This window comes from Eptatretus burgeri, chromosome 9 (genome assembly GCF_056783735.1).
Source record: "Eptatretus burgeri isolate ZD-2024b chromosome 9, Ebu_testis_v1, whole genome shotgun sequence".
NCBI lineage: Eukaryota > Metazoa > Chordata > Myxini > Myxiniformes > Myxinidae > Eptatretus > Eptatretus burgeri.
Genome location: NC_140969.1, coordinates 60,620,399 through 60,646,390, shown reverse-complemented (window position 1 = coordinate 60,646,390; position 25,992 = coordinate 60,620,399). Strand labels below are relative to the sequence as shown.

Below are 25,992 nucleotides of genomic sequence, written 5' to 3'. Positions count from 1 at the left end.
GTGAGCGTGAAAATGTTAGTTTTTGGTGCAAGTTATTTAGAAGCTTGCCATTCATTTAATATGTGTACTATGATGCTGATATTTGGCATGGATGTTCCTTTGGGGTATATTATTGATGTAGTGTAGTTGAAATTAAAAAATAATTTAAAATGTTTTAAATTTTTGACCTGTTTTGAACTTAACTTTTTTGTAGCACATCAATGTTAAAGTTTTTGGTGCAAGTTATTTAGAAGCTTGCCATTCATTTAATATGTGTACTAGGATGCTGATATTTGGCATGGAGGTTCCTTTGGGGTATATTATTGATGTTGTGAAGTTGAAATGAAAAAAATAATTTCAATTTTTTTTTTTGACCTGTTTTGAACTTAACTTTTTTGTAGCACATCAACGTTAAAGTTATTTCCTTTCTCATGTTTTTATCGACTACACTATTTTTTACTCATTGCAATATACAAATACATATATTGCTTTAAAATTATTTGAATCAGACTTCACTGCAATGCTTTATAAAAATTTATTATTCGACTAGTCTTTTAAAAACGATAAATGTATAAACAGGCGAGCATTGGGTGGCTTTGACACCAACTCTCTGGTTATGTTATATAGTGGTGCAAGTGCAAAATATAACCCCATCTCCCTGCCCCCCCTCACCCCCAAAAAATAAGAAAATAAACTTTTTGAAAGCATTTCATTCAATTTTACAACAACAACAACAACAACTTCCATCTGAAAAATCATCTCGATCACATTGATAATACCGGCATTGCCATTTTTACACTTCCTTCCGCACATACTTTTTCAGGAAAATTTTTAGTTGCGTTATTAAAAATAAACTAAACTTCCTCTAATGGAATTTATCATTTCAACACATGCAAGTTGATATGGATAGCTCTGTGTTTACCACGAGAGTTGAAGACCTGAGTGAATACGAGCAGTTCACAAATTGAAAAGTACAAATGCAACTTCATTTCAGCAAAATAAAATATTCCTGTTATCTTACCTGGAGAACATTATTTCAGTTGGTTTATAGTTCAAAAATAACATCCTCAACGTAATTGTTGCTAAATTTCACAGAGCTCTACATTTATTGTTGCCATAGCTAGTGTAGTTTTGTATATTTTTAACAGTTCAAGAGAAGTAAGGATAGAAAGTGTTGATGAAGGGATATCAAAAGCCAAAAATTCCCAACTTTCCCCATACTCGAACTGAGGAAAAGTGGATTGTGCAAGACATTACAGAATACGAGTTCAATCTAAATGAAATTGATAAAAAGCCATAATCTACACAGGATAATGTTTGTCTGCAAATCAGATGTGAAGAACCACGACAAGTCGGCACCAAAAAAAAAAAAGTCAGAAAGGAAAGGAACTTTCACGAAAATTTCCTTCTGGATCCGAATTGGAAGAATCAGCAATTGGGAGACTGAAAACTTACTTTCAAAAGGCTGAAGCAATATTTGACAGTTTCTCAAGTTGTGACATTTGCCAGCTATAAAATCTTCTGACTTCTGGATCCCAAAGGATTCCATCTGAAAGAGATATCAAGTGTCGTTTTGTTGCTGGAATGGTCTCGCTGCTCGAGAATTATTCTGAAATGAAAGATTCTTCAACTTTAAAGAATTGGAGCTGAGCCCTGCAACCGTCAGCTGCACAAATGAGGTGCCATCACAGGATATTGAAGGAAACATTAGGATACAATTGCAGGACTTTATGGATGTTGTTAGGGTGGTGGGCTTGGGATCCTAGGATGCCGAGTTCAAATCCCACTTGGCTGTTGAATTAATACCAGATGGGGTTGACTCTGCCTGTCATCCTTCCGAGGTCAGCAAAATGAGTGCCAGCTTGCTGGTATCCTGTGTTAGAGTGGCGACCCGTCCAGGATTGTGCCCAATAGCCAAGAAAACTGCTTTGGCAGCACCAATGCTCTGCACAGAGTATGGTCCCAATGGATGGATGGATGGGATGGATGGATGGATAAGGATGTTCATGTAGATGAATCAAAGGGAGTAGGCATGGCGATTTGTGAGTTTTTGCCATCATAATGCTTCACATGGATTGAAAAAAGAAAAAATAAATAAACCAAGGTCACCCGCAGGGTGACCCGTATCTTGCCAAAAGGTGACCACGTGTGACTTCTATAAGGTCACACTGAGGTGAACAGAGGTGCTATCCACCAGGAGCGACTCCTTGAGGAATATCTGCCTACGAGAGATTCTGATGAGAATCGTTCTAGAGTAACCATGAAAAATATGCGTTTTCCTCATAACCTCACCAAATGACGTAATAATGTCTCAAGCTTGACATAGCTAGAAAGCACTCATTGAGGTGTTCAATTTGAGGTATGACACGATATGGTTCCTAAAACTTGAAAATTTGACCTTGGGGTCAAATATGCTTGACCTGATGCGCTAACCATGAAGGTCAAGGCCAATCACCACCAAAAATTAATCAGCTGAGCGCCAGACCATGAACGAAATTCCCATGAAGTTTGAAGACGATCCGATCAAAATTACTCAAAAAATAAGGGTTTGGTCGACTCCCCTGATTTGCGACAAAGTGACCTTGACCTTCAAAATTTTATGCGCTGAAAGGGACCTCTATAGGCCTCTGATATGCGAAGTTACAAAAATTTCCAATGATAACTGTGCTCTGCAGAGTGATTTATACGTGATTACAGACCAAAAAAAAACAAAACATATGAAGGTCAAGGCCAATCGCCACCAAAAATTAATCAGCTGAGCGCCAGACCATGAACTATATTCCCATGAAGTTTGAAGACGATCCGATCAAAAAATAAGGGTTTCATCGACTCCCCTGATTTGCGCCAAAGTGACCTTGACCTTTGACCTTGACCTTCAAAATTTTGTGTACTGAAAGGGACCTCTATAGGCCTCTGATATGCGAAGTTACAAAAATTTCCGATAACTGTGCTCTGCAGAATTTTTTATACATGATTACAGACAAACAAACAAACAAAAAAATTTAAAAAATTAAAAAAAACAAAAAAAAAAAAACATACAAGCTGACTAACATATCTTGCAAAAACTTCATTTTGGCAAGATAATAAATAAAAAACAAGCAGTCATAGACTGGTACTTACGAAATCGTCAACTTGATCTCTGACGTTGTCTAATAAAAGCTGTCTCTAGAGAAGGTAGCGACGCAAACCAGAAGTTTATACAATGATTCTGTACCAAACCATCAAAAATCGAATGTTTGACCTCACTGTGACCTTGATCTTTGACTGATTTTGACCAAAATCTAATCAGCACCAGCCATCACCCTCCTGAATCACGTGGTGTAATTTGTCATTGGTAGCTTCTTCCGTTCTCGAGTTATCGTGCCTACAAACAAACAAACAAACAAACAAACATACAAACAGTCATAGACTGGTACTTACGAAATCGGCAACTTGACCTCTGACCTTGTCTAATAAAAGCTGTCTCTTGAGAAGGTAGGGACGTAAACCAGAAGTTTCTACGATGATTCTGTACCAAACCATCAAAAATCGAATGTTTTTGATGTTTGACCTCACTGTGACCTCTTGACCTTTGACCCATTTTGACCAAATCTAATCAGCGCTAGCCACCACCCTCCTGAATCACGTGGTGTAATTTGACATTGGTAGCTTCTTCCGTTCTCGAGTTATTTTTTGGATGTTTGACCGCACTGTGACCTTGACCTTTGACCGATTTTGACCAAAATCTAATCAGCATGAGCCATCACCCTCCTGAATCATGTGGTGTAATTTGACATTCGTAGCTTCTTCCGTTCTCGAGTTATCGTGCCTACAAACAAACAAACAAACAAACAAATACAAACATACAAACAAACAAACAAACAAACAAACAAGCAAACAGAAACGGAAATCATCAATATACTTAGGAAATCTTTAGATTTCGTAAGTAACAAACACACACACAAACAAACAAACAGATGACGGAAGTCATCAATATACCAGATTTCGTAAGTAAGAAATAAAAACAGCAAGAGATTGGAAGTGGAAAGCAAAAATCACCTGCAGCTTACCCAACAATATTGCGCTCACACATGTCAAGATTAAAATGTGTCCAATGTGCTTACCTGCAGCTGGAGGCCCAGTCAGACACCCAAGTCCAACAAAGAACATTGACAGGCCATAAACACTTCTCACTTTCTGTACACCCATCATGTCCACCTTGAGGAGAAGAAAATAAAAAGTCCAACAAAGCAGTCAATTTTAAAAACATTCTCCATAGGTCTTTTTATATGATCTCAGAGGAAATTAAAGAGAGCATGGTTTCAGCCACATCCATTCAATCCTTTAATGCTCAGTTTGGCAAGTCAAGAATCAAACCCAGTAAAATTATTTTCTTAAAAGTTAATCTTCCACCAAATTGATGTAAATGTGGAGACTCTGGAAAACGACTCGGCATGCTATCAATCTGCTTATTGACCAGTTTTAAACCGGGTCCGGCGATATATCGATGTACCGAAGAAAAAAACAACAACCTGTATCAAAATAAATCGGTATATCACCAACAAATCGAAGAAAGATTTGTACAATCTTTAAATACTGTACACAATTTTAAAAGCTTTGATTCACTACCCCGTTTTTTCGGCAACACCTGGACCAGTGGAACGAACGACGTATCAGGAAGCAAGTGCAGTAGGTTTTAACTTTTACCCATCAACATCCGAGCTCCGTACAAGCAATTTTTAAAAGAAATTGCCAATCGGTTATTTATATGAACTGGGTGTGCTTTCGAAAGCCTGCGCTGATTATCGACACGGCGATCCGCGATAGTCATACCGGTGCGATAGCGACACTGGCCTGTGCAGATTACAAATACTGATCTCACATTAAAACAAAATCATTTTTAGTACAAGTTGAAGTTGGAAGTAAAATAACCATTGTAATCATTGGGGGGGGGGAACCCTTTGAAAAATTACTGAGTGTCAATGATGTGTACGTCATACATGAATACGTAATGGGCCATTGCGTAAAAAAAAAAAAAAGATAGTCAATTCATTTTAATACCGATACGAGCCCACCGGTATATCAATAACGAAAAAAAAACGAAAAACGATACCGATGGAGCCAAGTTTTAACACAATGTTGCAATTGTTTGGCAAGAGGACAACCTTGCAAAGCAGTGAAAATGATCAAATTACAAAACTTGCTGAAAATGGGATCATCTCACCATAACTGGGAGCAACAGAGCCAGGTAACCTCCACTGAAGACAGCAAAACACATGGCATAGACCAAAAGCCAAAGGAAAGTGGTTGCGAGGGGTGAAATTAGTGTCAGGACACCACATAGCAAGAGATACATCTTGAGGTAGTGGGTCCGACGTGTATAGTTTTGGTCTGCCAACCAACCAGACATGAGCTGTGCCACTGTTTCTGTAATACCTGCAGTAAAAGCACAACGACATTAAAAAAAAAAGTCTAGAGTACATACAAGACCGCACATTTTGAAGCAGAGTTGCATTTATAGTGAGATTTATCAGGGTCAAATTGACGAGCATTCTACCATGTCAGTCATTGGTCACCTTTGATTGCCCACTTCAATGTCTATCAACTTTCCAAACCAGCGTTTGAACATCATTTTCAATCTGTTCACCATTGACTGTGCAACAACGCGTTTCATTCCCATTTCTAACATGGTGACCACCCGCATTCAATCAACTTCCAGGAGTCTCCTTTGCCAAACGACCACAGTTTCAGACAGAAGTGAAGACAATTTCTATAGTTATGACAGAAGTTTTTTTCTGATGGCAAAGAATACCACAGTTTCCTGAAAGCTTAGACCAGCGTTTCTCAACCTTTGATGGCCCATGGTCCCCCTACCGAGTCGCTTAATATTCGTGGTCCCCTGCCCTTCAATAAAAGATGCAGATTTCGTTTTATGAAATTTATTTACTCAGTCTTAAGAGATAAATCAAAGTAAACATTTTTCTAAGCAATACAATCAATGAGACACTTGCTGTTGGGCTTGTCTGACGAGGCCTCTTATGTCCGGCTCCGTCTTGGACACAGCAAGGCGAATATCATTCCTAACGTCAAGACGGTTTCTGGACTTTGTTTTAATGGTCGCAAGGTCAGAAAATCCAGATTCGCAAAGATATGTTGCGGCGAATTGAATGAGTATTACGGATGCCTTCTTGCTGAGTAGTGGATATGCATATTGAACAGACAAAAAGAAGGTGGAGTGGTCTTCTTTGTTACTGACGACCAGCTTCATTGCTTTTGAAACCTTCAACTCTGCCAGCTCCTCTGCTTCATCTTCAGTAGGTTCAATTTTGGCATTAAATGGGTCTTTGTGCCACGGAACATACAACGGTGCATCGTCGAAATACGATTTGAACTCAGCGGAGAGATTGTCGAGATGTCTAGTGATGCAATCTTTGATGCCGACGGGAAGCTCAATCCTCTGCATCTGCAGGTGCTCGTCCAAGAAAGGAAACGAGGTAGTGGACCCGGCCTTGATTCGTGCCTGCCAGACTTCCGTTCTAGCAGACAGTCCGGCAAGCTTGTCTTGAACGTCACTGACTGTCACATCACGGCCTTGCAAGGACTGGTTCATTTCGTTGAGTCGGCCGAATATATCGGCCAGGTAGGCGAGCATCATGACAAACTCTTCATTGTCGAAGTGGACATGGAGGTTGTTTTTGTTGTCTCGAAGGAAGATTTACACCTCAACCCGGAGTTCATACAGCCGAGAGAGGCATTTCCCCCTCGATAGCCAATGGACTTTGGTGTGGAACAGAAGTCCAACATGTTCCGCTCCAATTTTGTTGGCCAGGAATCGGAAGAGCCGATGATTTTTGGCCTTCGCACAAATGAAGTTGATCACTTTGACCGCGACGTCCATGACTTCCAGTAAACGAGGCGGAAGATTCTTTGACGCAAGAGCGTATCGGTGTTGCGAACAGTGGGAGGACGTCACATGGGGCCATTCGTTCTTCACAAGCGTGACGAACCCTCCTCTGATGCTGACCATCGCTGGGGCACAATCAGTACAAATGTGCTTGAAATTCTGCCAACCGAGTCCATTAGCTTCAAAAAAAAAAAAAGAGTCCACAATAGCTTTGATATCTGCTGCTGTCGTTGTGGTTGGTAGGGTATTGCAGAACATGAACTCTTCCTTCATCTTTCCCTTTCTCTCGTAGTGAGCGAAGGTGATCAACTGGCTCTCCAGGGCGGTGTCGGTAGACTCGTCTAATTAAAGGCTAGCCTGGAGCGTGCTTTGTTTAATTTCGGAGCAAACTTGATGGCACACATCAGCGGCCATGTCATCAATCCGTCGTCGGATCGTGTCATTAGAGAACGAAACTTGCTGGATCTTCTTTTTCGCCTCTGGTCCGATCATCAAGTCCACCATTTTCTCTTTGCATGGCTTGATAATGTCCTCAGCAATAGTGTGCGACTTCTTGCACTTCGCAATTCGGTATGCCACTTCGTAGCTGGAATGAAGAGCAGGTTTTTCTTCTGGCCGGAATCCAAATTTGGGAAGTGTCGCTTCACGGTCATATCGTGATCGTTTCGCAGAGAGAGTGTCGATATTATCTTCCTTCCTTCCGGGATGCATCTTGTCGCGATGGTTTGAAAGTTTGGAAGGACGTAGTGACGCATTTGACATCACGACCGAGCAGTGCAGACATTGCGCGCAGTCCACGCCATCTCAACTGACATTCGTGACTCCAAACTTGACATAGCTGTCATTACATTTTCGAACCTTCGACATCTGAGAAAAAAATTTGAAAAAAACAAAATTCTAACGTTTTTGTAAACATTGGTTTACTATGAATGCTCTGTGGGCTCCGCCTTCTCTTTTAAAATCGTGGTTAAACTCATCTACCCTTTTTACTTTGACACTATGACCGGAGACTCGTCACCTTAATTGTACATTACAAGCTTCTGCATTCTGAATCGCAGTTTTTCGGCGTCCGCTCAGGGCCCCCCGGTCGAAGGCCGATGGCCCCCTTGGGGGCCACGGGCCCCCGGTTGAGAAATGCTGGCTTAGACAGTATACTCAGGCTGACAAGATGGTGGAAAGTTACACACACTAACCTCAAAACTGTCTAGCCTGTGTTTGAATCTCGGCCCAGATATAAATTGCCATCCCCGTGTTTCACAGGCAGGTTGATTCATCAATGTGTGTTCCGTCCCTCAGATAGACATTAAACTGGTGTCCCGTCTGCTGGCATTAGATCCATCCATCCATTTATTGGGACCATACTCTGTGCAGAGTGATGCAGCTGCCTAAGCAGTCTCCTTAGTTATTGGGTACAATCCTGGACAGGCCGCCACTCCGACACAGGATACCAGCAAGCTGACACTCATTTTGCCGACCTCAGAAGGACGACAGGCAGAGTCAACCCCACCTGGTATTAATTCAACAGAGGAGTGGGATTTGAACTCAAGATCCTTGGATCCCAAGCCCACCACCCTAAACCGACATTATAGATTCCATGGTGTCTTTGCGAAGAGCAGGCGAGCCATCGCAGGCATCATGAACAGATTACAATTACAATTCCTGCCCCAACTACTGATGGGAAAAGTATGGTAAACCATCCCACATGACCCTGGTGTCGAGAAACTGGTTCGCAAAAGAAAACAAGAAAAAGAATAGAAAAAAAAACATAATAAATAAAAAAAAGTAAAGACTACATACACACACAATATATATATATATATATATATATATATATATATATATATATATATATATATATATATATATATATATATATATATATATATCTTCACATACCAGCCAAAGCAATAATGATAGATGTCCTCCTGGGGCTGATGCCAAGGGTCTGTGCCCATGCTGCCAGATGAAAGTAGGGAATGAAGTAGGCAAGCTGGCAGAGTACAACAGTCCATGTGTACACGTGGAAGACAGGGTTATATAGCAGAGTAAGATCAAGAAGTTTCTCTGTGGCCACGGGACCCTTCGTGGAAGGCTTTGAGGGAGTGACACCGAGAACTTCACAAAATTCCTTATCATCTTCTCTTTCGAATTTCTGTTGCTCTTCACAACCTCGTTTTGAAAAATATAGCGATTCATCATGCTCACAGTTCACATCAGCGTCACCATCTGAACAAATGTTAGAAACTTTGGTTTTCTTCAGGGATTGCTCCAGATTTGTGCGGCTGTTGCATTCCTTATGTTTATCTTGTGCAGCATCTGACGAGCAGGTGATGTATTCATTGCTGAGAGATGAAGTGGATTCGAGATATTCCATTTTTTCAGAATCCACCCCAACCATATCCTCATCCTCATCTCCGTGCAAGACAACTCCTTTTTTATCATTCTTCTTCATGAAACCATCCTTATCGCTCACCACTGCTTCAGCCTTCTCCTCACAGCAATCAATGGATTGCTCTCCCCCATCTTCCAAGTCAGCTCGAAGGTATATTGGTCGCAAAAGCAATCCAGAGGGCACCAAGTTTAGAGTGAGGCCACCGATAATGAGAAGACAACCTGTAAAACAATCATGTTAACTGCCAGGATAACTTTGAGTGACAGAATAGCTAATGCGGTAATACACTCGCCTTTGAGCTACATGGTCTGGATTTAATCCCAGTCACATTTGCATTTAACGTATGGTCGTTAAATTTCCCATGGTATGCTTTTTTAAATAGTACAGGTCATTGTGTATACCTTTAACCTGGCCAAATTCCTTGCTCAAGGTTAACTACATTATTAGCAACCTTCATCCAGTAGAGTGCTGAGGTGTGTGTGTGTGTGTGTGTGTGTGTGTGTGTGTGTGTGTGTGTGTGTGTGTGTGTGTGTGTGTGTGTGTGTGTGTGTGTGTGTGTGTGTGTGTGTGTGTGTGTGTGTGTGTGTGTGTACACTGGAAGAGGATGTTGAGCAGCCATGATGTACCAAGTGCCAAAGGAAAGTTGCTCTCGATTATTTTTTCAAGCGATACTCATATGGTAATTTCTTACATGTACATAGCATTCCTTTAGTTCTGATAATCAAAAGTACTGTATGAGTACGAGTACGTACATTCCAAAAGTACGAGTACTGCTTGTTATAGATTCTAATTAGTTGGACATTTGCGGGGGGGGGGTTGTTCCCCCCCCCCCCATTCATCATATATAAATAAACCACTTTTATATTTGTGATAATCTGATGCAACATTTTAGTTTGTGTGTGGGAGAATGCCGTTACTGTGAAAATCTGCATTGCATCTTCAAAGATAGCCTACAGGCAGCATACATGGCAAGAGTGCATCACTGCGAAGTTGAAGCGCAAGGGAAATAGTTGCAAACTGATCCGACATTTATCCTCTAAACAACCAAGGCTTGTTTTTGTGACCCTATTTTGTAAAATGAAATAAAAGAGCAGCATCGAAAGGGTGACCTGTTTAAGTACAAGGCGTGTGAAGTTTTGCTTCATCTACCCTATCCATTGGCTGGCAGGATAGCCGAGAGGTATACATACTCGCCTCCTTGTTGTCTAGCCTGGGTTTGAATCGTTGCCCAGCTATAAACCATCATGCCAGTGTTTTTCAGGCAGGGAAATTTATCAATGTGCGTGTCGTCCCTCAGATGGACGGTAAACTGGGCGTCTCGTCTGCCAGCATTAGTTGGTGGGTGTTAAAGTTCCACCTTGTATCTTTCATGAAGATTAGATGAGCTATTGCAGGCATCCTGGTCAAATTCCTGCATCAGAGGGTGTTGGCACAGCTTCGTCGGCTTGGTGATCCATCCAGGATTCTAACCATGGCTGAGAACTCCATCAGCAGAACAGACACTTTGTATAGACGATAGAACGTGGTGTGTCCATCCATCTACATTATTGATGAAATTTGTCGATTTACTTTCCAGATATTTTACATCATCTAAAAAATACCATTTTACATCAGCTGTGATGGCAAGGCAAAGGAATTAAAAGGGAAGAAGAGAGGAAATAAGTAAAAATTAATAAATATAATAAAATAAACCTTAAAAGGGGCAACATTCAAGATGTGCAAATAAATAAACAAATTAACTGCAGTTATCCCCCCCCCCCCCAACACACAAATAAACATAAAATTAATATCTAACATTATATATAAATTCCAAATAATAAGAGGCAAAGAAATGTGTAAAATAAGCAGATGTCTGGTGTGTCTGCATTGTTAATACAACCAAGGAGGGAGGGCAACAGATTGATCAATGACAACTTTAGACGGGGTAAAGTTGTATGATCCAATGGCATTAAAATCAGCTAAGTATAAACAAAAATACCATTTGAGACATATTGTGATGCAGTATCACTTACCACGCCACCCATACTGCTCAATCAACAGTTGGATAAAAGGAGCCAAGGCAAATGTGAGGCCCATCCCTGAACGGGAGATGGCATAAGCTGTAGACAGCTTCGCTTTGAAGTATCGTGCAATCATGATGGAAGCAGATTGGTACAGGAAAGCAAAGCCAAGACCTGCATGGGTTTTGGGGGTGGGAGGCAGAGGGTTGAAAATGTCAGTAGAACCAATTTGTGAGATTTCTAACATACAGCACTGTAATTTGGGACCTTCTTCAGGTATTACAATGGTGTATGTACCATCATTTCTGGCAGGATAACCTAGAGACATGTCAACTTGCTTTTGAGCTGTCGAACCTGGGTTTGAATCTTGACCGAGCTACAAACTCCCATCCTGGTGTTTCGAAGGCAGGAGCAATTCAATAGATGACGTCCTTCAGATGGACATTAAATTAGTCATCCCATCTGCCAGCATTAGTTGGTGGATGTTAGCGATCCCATGGTGTCCTTCGTGAAGAGTAGGCAAGCTGTCACCAGCACCATGAACAAATTCCAAATCCCTGCCCTAACCTACAGGAGGCACTGCATCAGTGGCACAGCTGTGCCACAAAAAATATGTTACCTGCTGCCATGTGCTGCATCTGAAAGGAAAGGAAGCTGCTACTTAAATCTGTGATCATCAAACCATCTGAGCATAGACTCACAACAAAGTAGTGCACAAAGTTATCTTCATAAGACTACTGGTTTTCAAATCACTACTCAGACGGTTGGGCAACTGAGCAGAATCATGCCATTTCCCCTTTTGATGTCTCACTTTAAAAATAAAACACGGGCAATACCCCTGGGTGCTCACCTGGTAGCGGATGGATGAGATAACCAGGGAACCACTTGTAGGCATGGATGACCCACAAAATATGTAACTGAGAAGAAAGTAAATACCTCTTCCGGGGGTGGGGGGAGAACCACCCTATCCCCCAATATACCACCTCAAACCCCGATTATTTTCAATGCCGTAAACAAACTTTGGTACATCACAGGTGATGAAGGTTGTGGTCAAGTTTCATCAGAATTGCATGGGTAGTTCATGAGAAGAAAGCAAATACCTATTTTGGGGGGCAACCCCCGTAGGGCCCTATTTTTTGAATGCCATGAACAAAATTTGGTACATACACGGTAATAAATGTTGTGATAACGTTTCATCAAAATCGTATGTGTAGTTTCAGAGAAGTCATCGCATGTATCTGCGGCCAGACGGCCAGACGGCCAGACGGACTACGCGCCATCCCACAAGCTCCCCGGAACTACGTTCCAGGTGAGCTAAACAGGAGGAATAGTTATTTAATTTCTTAGCAAACATAAAATTTAACTCAAAGACACAATGAGAATACGCAGTATGAACACATTTCACCTTAAGCAGGAAAACACAGCCACCTGGTGATGAAGATATCTGTCTTCCCATGTGATCAAGACATTTACAATTTCAAACTATAATCATCAATTGTTTGCACATCAGGACCAGACTCAGTTGACAAGATTTATCCAGATATCCTGATTACAAACAGGAGTGGTAATGATTGTACATTGCTGCATTTCTGGATGTGTTGGTTCGAGTTGGACAGAATGGTTTTCGTACAAGTGTATATCATAAAGGTTGATGATTTTAGTTTCTCCGTAGTCTTCTACATCTTTCCAGGTAGCAATGTACTAATTAAAATGGGTTACAATGTCTTTTCATCTCAGCTACTTAAATTTGCAAAATATTTTTCAGGAAAGGATGATTTTGTGGAACGTGCTGAGAAGGTTTTTCCCATCATGTTAAACACGAATATTTAGCCGATTGTTTGATCAGGTCTTGTGAGAATGTCTTTAGACTCCATCATTGCCTTTTATTTAAGTTTGGTTGGTTTTCGTGTAAACATATTCCTATTGTAATTCATTTGATAAAATAATAATAATGAATTAATTATTTAGTGAGGTAAATTCTTTAATTAATCTTCTTGATTAAACATATATATATATATATATATATATATATATATATATATATATATATATATATATATATATATATATATATATATATATATATATATATATATATATATATATATATATATATATATATACATAGTCTTAAATAATGGAGGTATTTAGATGAAAATACAATTTAATTTTTTTAATATACAATACATTATAATTATTATATTATATACAATACATTATAAATAAGCATGAATAGAATTTTTGGTGGTTGCCAAGATACGCAATGCAGCAAGTTAAAATTGGCTGTTAATGACAATTTGAATACTTGAATGACATTTTGGGTTTATGGTTAGATGGAGGTGCTGTGTAATGGACATGTCTACAAATAAAGTGTTTATCACTTAATTTATTATCATATAAAGTGATGTATAGTTAAAGTTATTCATATGAAGTAATACTTTAAATAAAACCAATAATTGAATAAGTTTGGATAAGGATATTGCATTGCTGTGTTGACTGACTGTCTGGAAACAACTTTGAGGTTGTGGGTCCATTGATGTTGAGTAATCTACCGACGTGGACCTGTGACCGGGGTTGTGGATCCGCCATTTGGAGAGGTTCTGGGCTGAAAGGATCGAAACCTCGATGAAAACCGGTGCCCAGCTGATGATACGGGCAGTTGTGAAAACAGTTGATTGCTTATAAGTTAAGGTTATAACTTCAAATAAAATAGCTTTTGTAAGTACTTACCAGAACAAAATATATCCGTGTGTGTGTGTGTGTGTGTGTGTGTGTGTGTGTGTGTGTGTGTGTGTGTGTGTGTGTGTGTGTGTGTGTGTGTGTCTTGTCATGTCTGTCTTTCTTCTTGGGACTACGGTGCAGTAATTGGTCTTTATTGATTGAGTAATTGTTAGGGTGTCTGCTCAGTCTGGTACATTTAACCCAACCCCGGCAGAGTCATACCAAAAACCAACAAGAGCGCAAGTGAGCTCAATATAAACCCAAAAAAGTCTCTGACACACACAAACACACGCGCGCGCACATGCACGGACGCACGCACACAATTGTATATTCAAACACGTCAATTTATGAAGAACAAGAAGGTATATACAGAATTGTGCTACTACATGGAAAACGTCATCCTGGTTGCCATGGCAACCACTTTAGATGACGAACATATGTCGCGACACACCGTCTCCACAGTCTGTTCCCATGTTCCAAATATGAAACGTGAAAGTTGAAAACTTTGGGAGTTAGAGTGCGGACAGGAATGGACGGACGGACAGACAGACAGACAGACGGACGGACTTTTACAACGCATCACATAATACGCCCCGATAAATATATATATATATATATATATATATATATATATATATATACATACATATATACACATACATATATACATACATATATACATACATATATACATACATATATACATACATATATATACATATACATATACATATACACATATATATATATATGGGGCGTATAAAAATGGTATGTGCCACTTCCTTGCTCAATGCCCAGCATTTACAGATAAAGCATGAACAAACAAGCACAGGTTACTACAATTGCACAAACTTTTTGGGGCCTAATGGAGGACTGCTATGTTGAAGTACTTTGTAAACAAACACGTAATGTTTTTGCAAAGATTTCTAACCCTTAAAATAAATAAATATGAACTGTAAAGAGTGGTTTTTTCTCACTGTTATGCATCTTATCCATCTCCCTCCAGTCAGTCCTTCTACCCCCAACCCCCCCCCCACCTTTCCAACAAACAACAAAAACAAAAAATAAAGTAAAAGCAGTCAAACTACATCTCACCCTTCCCAACAAAGGTACAACATCTCTCAAATTCATTTTCGCATCACATTTTCAATGTTAAATCGGTTCAGAGCCAGATATCCTTGTGGCTGCACCACTGAATAACCACCATTGCCAGAAGATAAGGCCACATCCTGACTGCAAATAGCACCTGTTGCTGCCCTGTGGTGATCTCAGTTCAGTCTTACTGAGGCTGACGCTAGCGAGAGTGGCCTGCTGATCCACTGTACGGTGTTCAGGCAACCTTGGCCACCGAGCCTTGCATACACCATACAAAACCACTCACCAACAGAAAACTTCCCCAACACACACCGGGTTCACTCTAATTCTTGTTTCCTACCCCTCAGCTACACCCTTGCTGGGATCTTGAAGCATCTGCCAAAGTGGAACATCCACTTACTTAATATTTACCCCAGCACTCACCTCCTCCCAAACCAGTGAAAGCATGAGATGAAGCCCAAACAAGCCCAAGTCAGCAGGATCTAACAATTAAAAACATTGTAAATCTACACGTACTTTTACAACATTTTTTACCTGACTAAAGCTACGTGCAAAATGGCAACATGAGAGCTTTTCAACCAGGGCGAGTAAGCTGACTTGCATAAGGAAGGAATGGAATCTCGGTGCATATTTTGACGACAATGTCTATGACATCCAGACTCGGCGGTGTAATGGTCAGAGCAGCCACTTCGATTCTGGGAGATCCGTGGTTCATACCCCGGCCAAGTCATATCAAAGACTTCAAAAATAGTACGTGCTGCTTCCTTGCTTGATACTCAGCATATAAAAAAGGATAGAGCATGGGCAAACAATGCTGGGAAGGCAATATCAAACCACCCAGTATAACATTGCCAATAAACTGTTTTGGCAGCACCAACGCTCTGTAATGGGTATGGTACTGTACATCAAAATCAGTCTTACGACATCGTATGTTTCCAACCGAAGTAACAGTTACACTTCACTTCTGCTGTATTTCACAAATAAGAAAATTCATTGACCTGGATGCTTGCCACCATACTGTTTGCAGCCTAATATTCTCGTGCTTAGGCTGTTGCAATGGACTATTCACATCTGTTCCAGATTGGTCACCTCAGGCGACTCCAAAGCTTTCAGAGATGAACAGCTCGTCTTGTGTACCGGTTAAACCATACACATGATTTCACTCACTCTTCCGAAGCGAATACTACACTGGTTACTTATCTCTCAAATAATATATTACAGAATCTTACGACTTGTTTTCAAAACATTCAATAACCATTCACCAGAATTCATGAAGTTGGAGGTACAACTGTTACTTTGACTGCTGCAAAGCAGTGAAACAGCAATAGCGTATACCCTCTTCTTTGAGAGAGAGAGAGAGGGGGGGAGTGTTATGAGAGGGAGGGAACAGCAGGGGAGAGAGGAGGGAGGGGAGGATGGGGAGGGAGAGGAAGGGGGAAGAGCGATACCCCACCACACGTCGCTATACACTCCTGGAGGTAGGGCATGCAAGGAGAGAGGTGGGAGTGAGAGAAAGTGGTGTAGGAGGAGAGTGCTGCACTTTATTAGGAGGGGCGAGTGATGTGAGAGAAGAGAGAGAGGGGGGGGGGAGGTGAGGGGAAAGGGAGGGTTTGCGAAAAGTGTGTGGTCAGTAAGCAAAAGATTTTCTTATGCTATACTTGATGACGATGAACACACACACACACACACACACACACACACACACACACACACACACACACACACACACACACACACACACACACACACACACACACACACACACACCTTTAAACAGAGTTCTTTAAAAGAGAAATCCAAGTGGAAAATTAACAAAATTCAATTCAAACAAATTTCAAGCCACAGAGAGCACAAAATGTCAGTCAATGCTTTTCACAGCTCAAACCAACATGGCAGAGCTCCAAACATGAGGACGTTTTAAGCAGCTTTTTATATGCATCTATATCGAAGTGACGGATGGCATAATGAAAGCAGATCGCACAAAAAGGTGAAGGAAACGGGACAGTGCAGAGTGACAGTGTGGGTACTTTTGCCATGTATCACCATGGCTTGCAAACGAACAACCAAGCAGCTTGTAGAGCACTCAACCATCTACACCAATGAAACTATCGACAAGGAATGGCTAGTTTGACAAGCGATAGTAAGATGATTGGCAGCAAACATCGCTAATTTCTGAACATTTTCAGATCGACACTTATTTAATCCATGAGATGCGATCCTCAAAGCTGAAATCATGTTTTGATTTGACACTTTAATTTGTCTGTGAGAGGTCATTGTGAGGAAAAAGAAAACCCCATAATTTAATGCATGAACACACTCCAAACTCCTAATTTGAAAATTATAGCACTTACAAAAGCGATGTATAGAATACAGTGATTCGTAGTTATGAAGATCAGGCTTTCAATGATTTGAGTGATGAAGGTGGAAAAAAACAACAACATTTGAGCGCTCTATAGCAAAGAAACCATTGTGGCCTGTTCCAAGTCAAGGCATTGTTTAACAGGCCAAACAAAATGGTGGCTTAAGACCCCAGCAAGTTGACAGTGCTGATCACAATGGCATGCCACCATCTTCATAAGGCTGATTTTAATTTTTTTGTGATGAGCAAACCACTAAATTATCATCAAAAGGGGTTTGTAAGTTCACCCAAACACCCAGTTTCCATTCATGCACTTCCATGAAGTTCCCTTCGTATGGATGCAAAGTTTTGGGCCTCTTGGTTTCATAGTTTTGGAGGACACACACACACACACACACACACACACACACACACACACACACACACACACACACACACACACACACACACACACACACACACACACACGATATCTGCAATTTTTGGGGAAATAGGCAGATTAGAGTCAGTGTGATTACCAACTACAGTGCATAATGCATACAACCCAAAAACCTCGAGTTGTCACACACACCTCACCGGATGACGGGATTGCGGCAAAGCCTTCAGGACCCCCACTCTTTCATGATTGGAGGAAAACCACGGGGTAACCTTTCTGGGTCAGATTGCAGTAGTGTGTGTCAGGGTGGAGCTGAGGTGTCATCCACCAGACAGTGGTCTCCTTGGGTTAACCGAAGGCGGTCCCGTCGGATATGCCTGGTGTTGGCATAATAGTTTGGGTGGCAGGTTTGGGATCCTTGGGTCCCGAGTTCAAATCCTGCTTGGCTGTTGAATTAATACCAAGTGGGGTTGGCTCAGCCTGTCATCCTTCTGAGGTCAGCAAAATTGGTACCAGCTTTCTGGGATGATTGAGCCATTTCAGTATCCTGTGTCGGAGTGGCGACCCATCCAGGATTGTGCCCAACAGCTCAGGAGACTTCTTAGGCAGCACCAATGCTCTGCACAGAGTATGGTCCCAATGGAATGGAATGGAGTTGTCCCTTCGGGTGGCGCCTGGAATGTCCCATCTCTAAAAGAGGATGATCACCGGTCTCTCTTATCATCTGAGCTCAAGCGTTTGAATATTGATATTGCAACAATCTCTGAGGTTCAGAGAACGGATAGTGTTGAGATCATGGCAGGTGGTCACACCTACTATTGGTCTGGTTGCTCTCATGGTTATCATGCCCAAGGAGTTGCTGTAGCTGTGTCCAATAAGTTGACTCAAATGAAAATTGAGCAAACACCGGTCAACAAGTGCATTATGAGACTAAGGATTTGTCAATCCTTGCGTGCCATTTTCCTGTTCTCTGTATATGCTCCAACTGAGGCGAGTGATCTCACTGTGAAGGACGCATTCTGTGCCATGCTGGAGTCTGTGGTTGATAAGTGCCCTGGCGAGATACTCTTCTAGCCTAGGGGGATTTAAATGGATTGACTGGTACTGAGAGGGATGGTTATGAGACATGTGTTGGTCCCCATGGATCTGGAACTGTGAACCAGAATAGCACAAAGTTCCTTGACTTTGCAAGAAGTCATGGACTTAGGGTGACTGGTTCATGGTTTCAGCACCCACAAGCTCATCGGAGTCTTGGTATTCTAACACTGGTGGTGTCGCAAAGGAGATTGACCATGTGCATGTTGATGGTCGCTGGAGGATGATCCAGAACTGCAGGGTCTACCAGAGTGTTCAGTTCCTCAATCCTGACCACAGGTTTGTGGTAGCAACTCTGAAGTTGCAGCTTAAATCTGGGAGAATGGTACTATCCCAGCCTCGGCTGGATGTTGGCAAGCTCAAGGATGAGAGGGTGGCTGAGCAGTTTGTGAACAGGTTTAGTGTGGATTTGGGGGTCTGGGTGCTTTGGGGAATGCTGAAGAGTTGTGGAGTGCCTTCAAGACCACCATCCTTGATGTTGCCGGTGGATGTCTTGGAATTCACCGTAGGGCGAAGAATAATTTTGTCTCTCAAGGGACACTGGATACCATTGACCAGAGTTGCAGGGCCAGGCGTTGTGGCAGAGCTGAGCTGTTCAAGGAGTTGAGGCGTAAATCTGTACGTGCGCTGAGGATAGATAAGACTGCCGTGTGCGAAGAATCTGTGAGGGAGTAGAACATCACCTGTGGTCAAATGATTCTCGTCCTGCTTAAAGGGGAATTTGTGCATTGCCTTCCTTCAAGCCCGTCCCTCGGTGTGCTGCAGTTAGAGCAGAGGCGCTTGAAAGAGGAGTCTGAAGTGAAGGCCTGCTGGGCCAGTTACTTTGAGCAGCTGTACCAGGCTGATCCAGCAGCTGTTGAGTTGGATGTCAGGGGTGTTACTATCCCTATTGCTGACCCTCCAATCAACTGTGATCTGCCTTCATTTGTGGAAACACAGGCTGTGGCGAACTGGATGAAATGGGGGTAAAGCTCCTGGGATTTGTGGCATCCATGCTGAACTTCTCAAGGCTGGTGGAAATGCTGTACTCATGTCATTGCATGCACATCTGTGTTCTGTCATGAACACAGGCATCATCCCAACTGACTGGAAGAGGGGCCTTGTTGCCCCTCTCTGGAAAGGGAAGGGTGATTGCCAAGACTGCAACAACTACCGAGGGGTGACTGCTCTCAGTGCCGGGCAAGGTCTTTGCTTGGATAATCATTGATTGGGTTCACCACTATCTGCTTGAGCACCAGCATCCAGAGCAGTCAGACCTTACACCAAAGAGGTCAACGATTGACCATATACTTGCTCTTCAGTTCCTCACCGAACGTAGATGAGAGTTTCAGCAGGGGCTGCTTTCAGCTTATGTTGATCTCTGTAAAGCATTTGATTCAGTGAATCGGGATGCCCTCTGGAAGATTATTGGTCTTAACCGATTAATTAATTGGTCAAAACTGATTAATCTGATGTCTGAACTATACTCGGGCAGTGAGAGCGCTGTGAGATGTGGTGATACCATCTCTGACTTATTTCCAGTTGTTACTGGAGTTCATCAGGGGTGTGTACTGTCCTCCACACTTTTCAGCACTTGTATGGACTGGATTCTGGGGAGGATGTTGGAGAGATCAAGTTGCGGTGCATCATTTGGAAATGTTAAGATCTCTGACCTTGATTTCACAGATGATGCAGTCATCTTTGTGGAGACTGTAGATATCGATTTGGGGGCCCTCGAGGTGCTGAATGAGTCATCGGAGCCACTGGGATTACGGGTTTCCTGGGTCAAAACTAAGATCCAGGCTTTCAATCACATTTTGGATGCTGCTATCCTGTCTGTTCCTGTTTGTGGCGAGGATGTTGATGTCACGGAGAGATTCACTTACTTTGGCAGTGATATTCATCTCTCTCCTGGCTGTGAGCAAGAGGTTAGCAGATGTCTGGTTCGGGTCTGGGGTTCATCGATTCACTGATTCACTGTATCATGGGGTGTGGTGCTGCCGGTACCTGTGCGGGAGGACAAAAGTCCAAGTCTTCAGGTCCTTGCTCTATGAATGTGAGACTTGGACTCTGACCAGGGATCTGAGACAGCGACTTATTTCCTTTGGTACCACGTCTCTTCGGAGAATCCTTGGCTATCGCTGGTCGAATTTTATGTCCAACGAGCAGTTGCTGAGAGACTCAAATGAGATTTGTTATCGGCACCATCCGTGAGCGTCAGCTGCGACTGCATGGACATGTGGGTCATTTTCCTAATGCTGATCCTGCTCACCAAATTCTCTCAGTGAGGGAATCTCGTGAGTGGAGGAGGCCAATGGGCCGATCACGTACCTCATGGTTGCAGCAGGTTGATCAGCATCTTAATGAGATGGGGATGGCCCAGGCAGGCATCTGCCAGGGGGATAGTGAGATGGAAGCCCCTGGAGTACCGGCGGAAAGTGGACGCAGCGACGCAATGTTCTGGCACATGCTCCCATACCTGACTGAAAGTGTTCCAATTTCATTCTTGCAGGATTTCATTTTGAGCGATCGTGGTTTTTGAGCTGAGACGTGTCATCATTTGCATCCCATGCGTGTAAAAGTACCTCCCATTATGAGCCTTGTGTGGTTTGTCATGCACTGTTTTTAATTATCCTAAATGTAAAGCGATGGACAAAGTTAGTTGTGCCAAAAGGCAGAGAAGGTTATGATGTTGGGTGAAAAGATCGAGTTGTTAGATCGGTTGGCTCAAGGATAAAGTGTGGCATCTGTGGGCCACCATTACAGGATAAATGATTGAAGGTAGAACCTTCCCCATTGTTTTTCTCATTTCCAAACCTTCATTTTCCGACAAACCTCATTCCCAAAGCCTTATTTTCCAACACCTGTAATTGAACTGTCATTCTCAAACCCTTATTTGACAACACCAAGACATGAACCACTGTTCTTATGCTACACACACACACACACACACACACACACACACACACACACACACACACACACACACACACACACACACACACACACACACACACACACACACACACACACACACACACACACACACACACACACACACACACTTCATGAAACAAATCGAGGTGAAGAAATTTATGCCGGATCAGGTGTTTTAACGCCGATGAGACAGGATTATTCTGGAAGAGGATGCCATCTCGTACTTTCCCCTCCAAGCAGGGAAGATCTGCTTTGGCCTTAGTTATTTTATAACTTGGTTTACACAGTTCTTCAGCTAAAATGGAGGGTTGGTAGGTCGAAATATAAATATAATTTCAATTTTTAGAAATTATATATTTTTATGATTTTTTTTCGGATGTTCCATGGAAAAGACAAGGGTAGGTGGGGGGGGGGAATAAATATAAATCCCGGACCAGGAGGATCTTAGAAAACATTGAAGATGGAAGACCATTCAAATGCAGGATGCCCATGTTCACTGTATCATCTGATGTGAAAAACAGTAAAGAAGGATTAAAACTTGTTTTTACAATATAGTCTGGCATGTTTTTCTTATAGAAACTTGTTGGATCATCAAACAAATGGAAACAATGCTGAGAAAATTACTGTCCAAGTCGTAGATGTGTGTGTGCACACCAGTGCATAGTGCTAGATATGATTAAAAAGGTGTCTATTTGGAGTCAACATGCTCAAAACGGTCAATCAGAGCCATAACCAGCTCTTACTTTTCAGTGGGCATCTGATTGTACCGTCTCCCCATCCCCATGAGCACATCAAATGCTGATTTCTGGTCCATTGAAGGCTGAATATCAGTATCTCGCAGGGAAACTTTGAAGTACTTGGCACCAAAATCTTTAAATACGAACAGCGGTGTACAACTTTCGATGGAAAAAAAAAAAAAATCGGCACGATCGAGAGGAGCCTGCGAATCATCCCTGCTGCTGCACTGAATTGATGCAATCGTCGTCGTCGACCACAATATTCGTCGTCAAGATGTTGCGTGATTAAATCACCAATACAGTCACTCAAATTTATACCGCTGACATACTTCTTAACAATCACTTTCGCCCCAGAAACCACAGTCAATCTGAACCACGCTGGCCACTGCTCAGACGCCATGACTGGACTACTGCGCAGTTTGGTTAAAGGGGACTCGGTATTTTGGCACGCGCGTGCGAAATTATATTTTGAAAATAAATGCCGAAGTTTACATTTTGGGTTTTGTAACTTTTGCACCTTTGGCAGAAAATTTATAAATATAAAAGGCTAAAAATGTGTTTTATATTTATATTTCATTTCGGCAAATATACCGTCGGCAGATCTGTAAACTAATTTATAAAATAACTAAGGCCTTTGCATCAAGGTAAGGTGGTTAAGGATCATCTTATGCTTCTCTACTGTGGCAATGCAGCAGGCGACTTCATCGTAAAGCTAATGCTGCTCTTCCAATCGCTGAATCCACTTCCCCCGCTCATCCCTCTAATAACATCATCCCAAGCAAAGTATTGTGTTTTCTATTTACTGCAGAGTACAGTATGAGTACATAATGTTCTTACCCTCACCCACCTCACTGTTTTTCATAAATTAAAAAGGTAAGTCTTATGTTTTTGTATATTTTACACTGTATTTATTTTATTTTATTATCATCGCCGAAGGATTCGGAGAGGGTATTGCATTTAGGTCCATTTTTCTGTGTCTGTCTGTTTGTTTGTTTGTTTGTCTGCACAGAACTTTTGTGTTTTTCTCTGCAACTATTTGTTGGATTGAGAGGAAATTTTCACCATTGATGAGACTATTCATGTGGAATGTTTCATTGATAGTTATGATGTCATAGGTTATGTGGTGTGGTATCCATATTGGAAAAAACAGAAAAAATTTGGACTTCTGTATCTCTGAAACCACACCAAGGAAAATTTTGAAATTTGGCACATAGCAAGTACTCCATATGGGGAATGAGTGATTCATTATGACATCATAGGTGCCCTCATTATGACGTCATAATTGCATATGTAGAATTCCACATCTGATCAGTGAAAATCTTTGAGGGTCATCTAGGGAGAAAAAGGTCCAGTGAAAAAAAAAAAAATCATGACATCGGTCATGTGATTCGGCAGCCATATTGTTAAAAAAAAGAAAACATAACATACAAAAATTATTCTCGGAAATGGCTGAAAATATCGAAGTGAAACTTTACACATATGAGCACCTATCCATGAGGAACAAAAGTCACACATATGATGTCATACGTCACATGGTTTGGCAGCCATATTGGATTTACCTGAAAACCTAAAAAATATACACCACTCCAAAGAAGTCCTGGTGAGGGTTTGCAATCTCTGCTCTTTTTCTTGTTTTCATGTTTATTACCCTCGCCGAAGGAGAGGGTATTGCATTTAGGTTCGTTTGTTTGTTTGTTTGTCCACACAGAACTTTCGTGTTTTTCTCCGCAACCACTTGTCGGATTGAGACAAAATCTTCACCATCGGTGCGATTACTCATATGGAATGATTTAATCATAATTATGATGTCATGAGTCACAAGGTGTGGCAGTCATGTTGGAAAAATGGAAAAACTTTGGACCTCTATCTCTGAAACCGCACCAAGGAAAAAATTGAAACTTGGCACATGGCAAGTACTCCTCATGGGGAATAAGTGACGTTTTTTTTTTTTTTTACGATATCATAGGTGCCTTCGTTATGACGTCAAATTGCAGATGTAGAACACTACATCTGATAAGTATGAAAATTTTCACGATACCGCTTAATCAATCAATATGAAACTTCACAATTATAATCTAGTTGTGATGGGAATACATGTTATTAATTCCAACTTTATGAACACATGGTGTGGTAGCCAAGATTATTGAATTTTTTTGATCTGGGATCTTTTTTTTTTTAAAATAAGGTTTACTTGGCTGTGTCTGGATGGGTTTGAGGGTAGAGTAGCAGCAGCTAAAATGCAAATCATATCCAGGTTCCTCCTGATGAATTCATCTTTGCATTTTGCTTGTTTGGGTTCCTTCTGATGACTGCAATGCAGTACCTATTTGGTCTTCCATTTGACCTGAATTGAATTTATTTTAATCCCATTCTAAATTCAATTGGAAAAATAATTTAAAAAAAAATCACGGGTCAGGGTCAGGTGTCCAATCAAAGCGGGGTAACATCAAAGCGGGATGTCTTGGTACCCGTTCATCACTGCCAGCAGTTATAAAGTGGCAGTTCTAATTATGTCTCTTATTACTTACGTAACACACCAGCACACAAAATACACCAAACAAAACAAGTCCTGGTGAGGGTCTACAATTTCTGATTGCTCTTTTTCTTGTTAACCTCCGCCATTGAAAGTGGATGGAGGTTACTGTTTACACCCGTCTGTTTGCTTGTTTGTTTATTTGTGAACAGTATTACGGAAAAACTCCTGGACGGATTTCGACGAAACTTGGTGGGGTGATTAGGTATGGTCCAAGGATCATGCCATTAGATTTTGGACTTGGTCCAAAGTCCAATATGGGCGCTATGGCGGCCATTTTGCAAAATATTTGAATTTTTATTTTTGCATTTCTACATGTTTTAAGTGATTTCCAACCAAAAATAAATAAATTTGTTAGACAAAAAAAAAAAAAAAATTTGCAACATTTTTTCAAAAAAATTTCGATTTTATTTGAAAAATATTTGAAATTTTTTTTTTACATTTCTACATGTTTTAAGTGATTTCCAACCCCCCCCAACCCTAACAAAAAATTTGTTAGAGAAAAAAACCCCAGAAATTTTGCAACTTTTTTTCAAAAGAATTTCGATTTTTTTTTGGCATTTATATATGCGCGTCGATCTAGTTTAGTTTATTCAATCGTGGTTCAGTAGAGTCTGATCCGTTTTGACCTACAATGAATGGGACATCAGGTTCACTTAAGTGACCCAGCAGTATTGGCGGCGGAGGTTTTGCACTCTACCGAGTGCTCCCCCTCTAGTTTCAATTGTGATGTGGTTATTTCTGGCTGTCGCCGGCCGACCTTCCTCTATATTTCCTCGAAGCCTAGCAACCGAACTCCCCTTTTTCCCATTGGCCCTGGGTTTCCACGATTGTGGTTTTAACTATTGCGGCATTTTCGAGGAATCTAGCCCCCGTGATATTTGAGGGTTTACTGCAGAAAATGCA

The 25,992-nt window shown here is 41.4% G+C and overlaps 1 protein-coding gene across 4 annotated transcripts in view; it reads right to left on the bottom strand.

Moving 5' to 3' along the window:
• SLC16A4 (solute carrier family 16 member 4) overlaps nucleotides 1-25,992 on the bottom strand; it is a 168,366-nt gene that overhangs the window by 13,601 nt on the left and 128,773 nt on the right. For all 4 annotated transcript variants that reach the window (XM_085895296.1, XM_085895298.1, XM_085895299.1 and 1 more), the window contains 4 exons: nucleotides 11,267-11,428; nucleotides 8,759-9,475; nucleotides 5,183-5,394; nucleotides 4,083-4,176 (listed from right to left, as the gene is read on the bottom strand). In XM_085895296.1, the coding sequence (XP_085751422.1) occupies nucleotides 4,083-4,176; nucleotides 5,183-5,394; nucleotides 8,759-9,475; nucleotides 11,267-11,428 (1,185 nt within the window). The remainder of the gene's footprint in view (nucleotides 1-4,082; nucleotides 4,177-5,182; nucleotides 5,395-8,758; nucleotides 9,476-11,266; nucleotides 11,429-25,992) is intronic.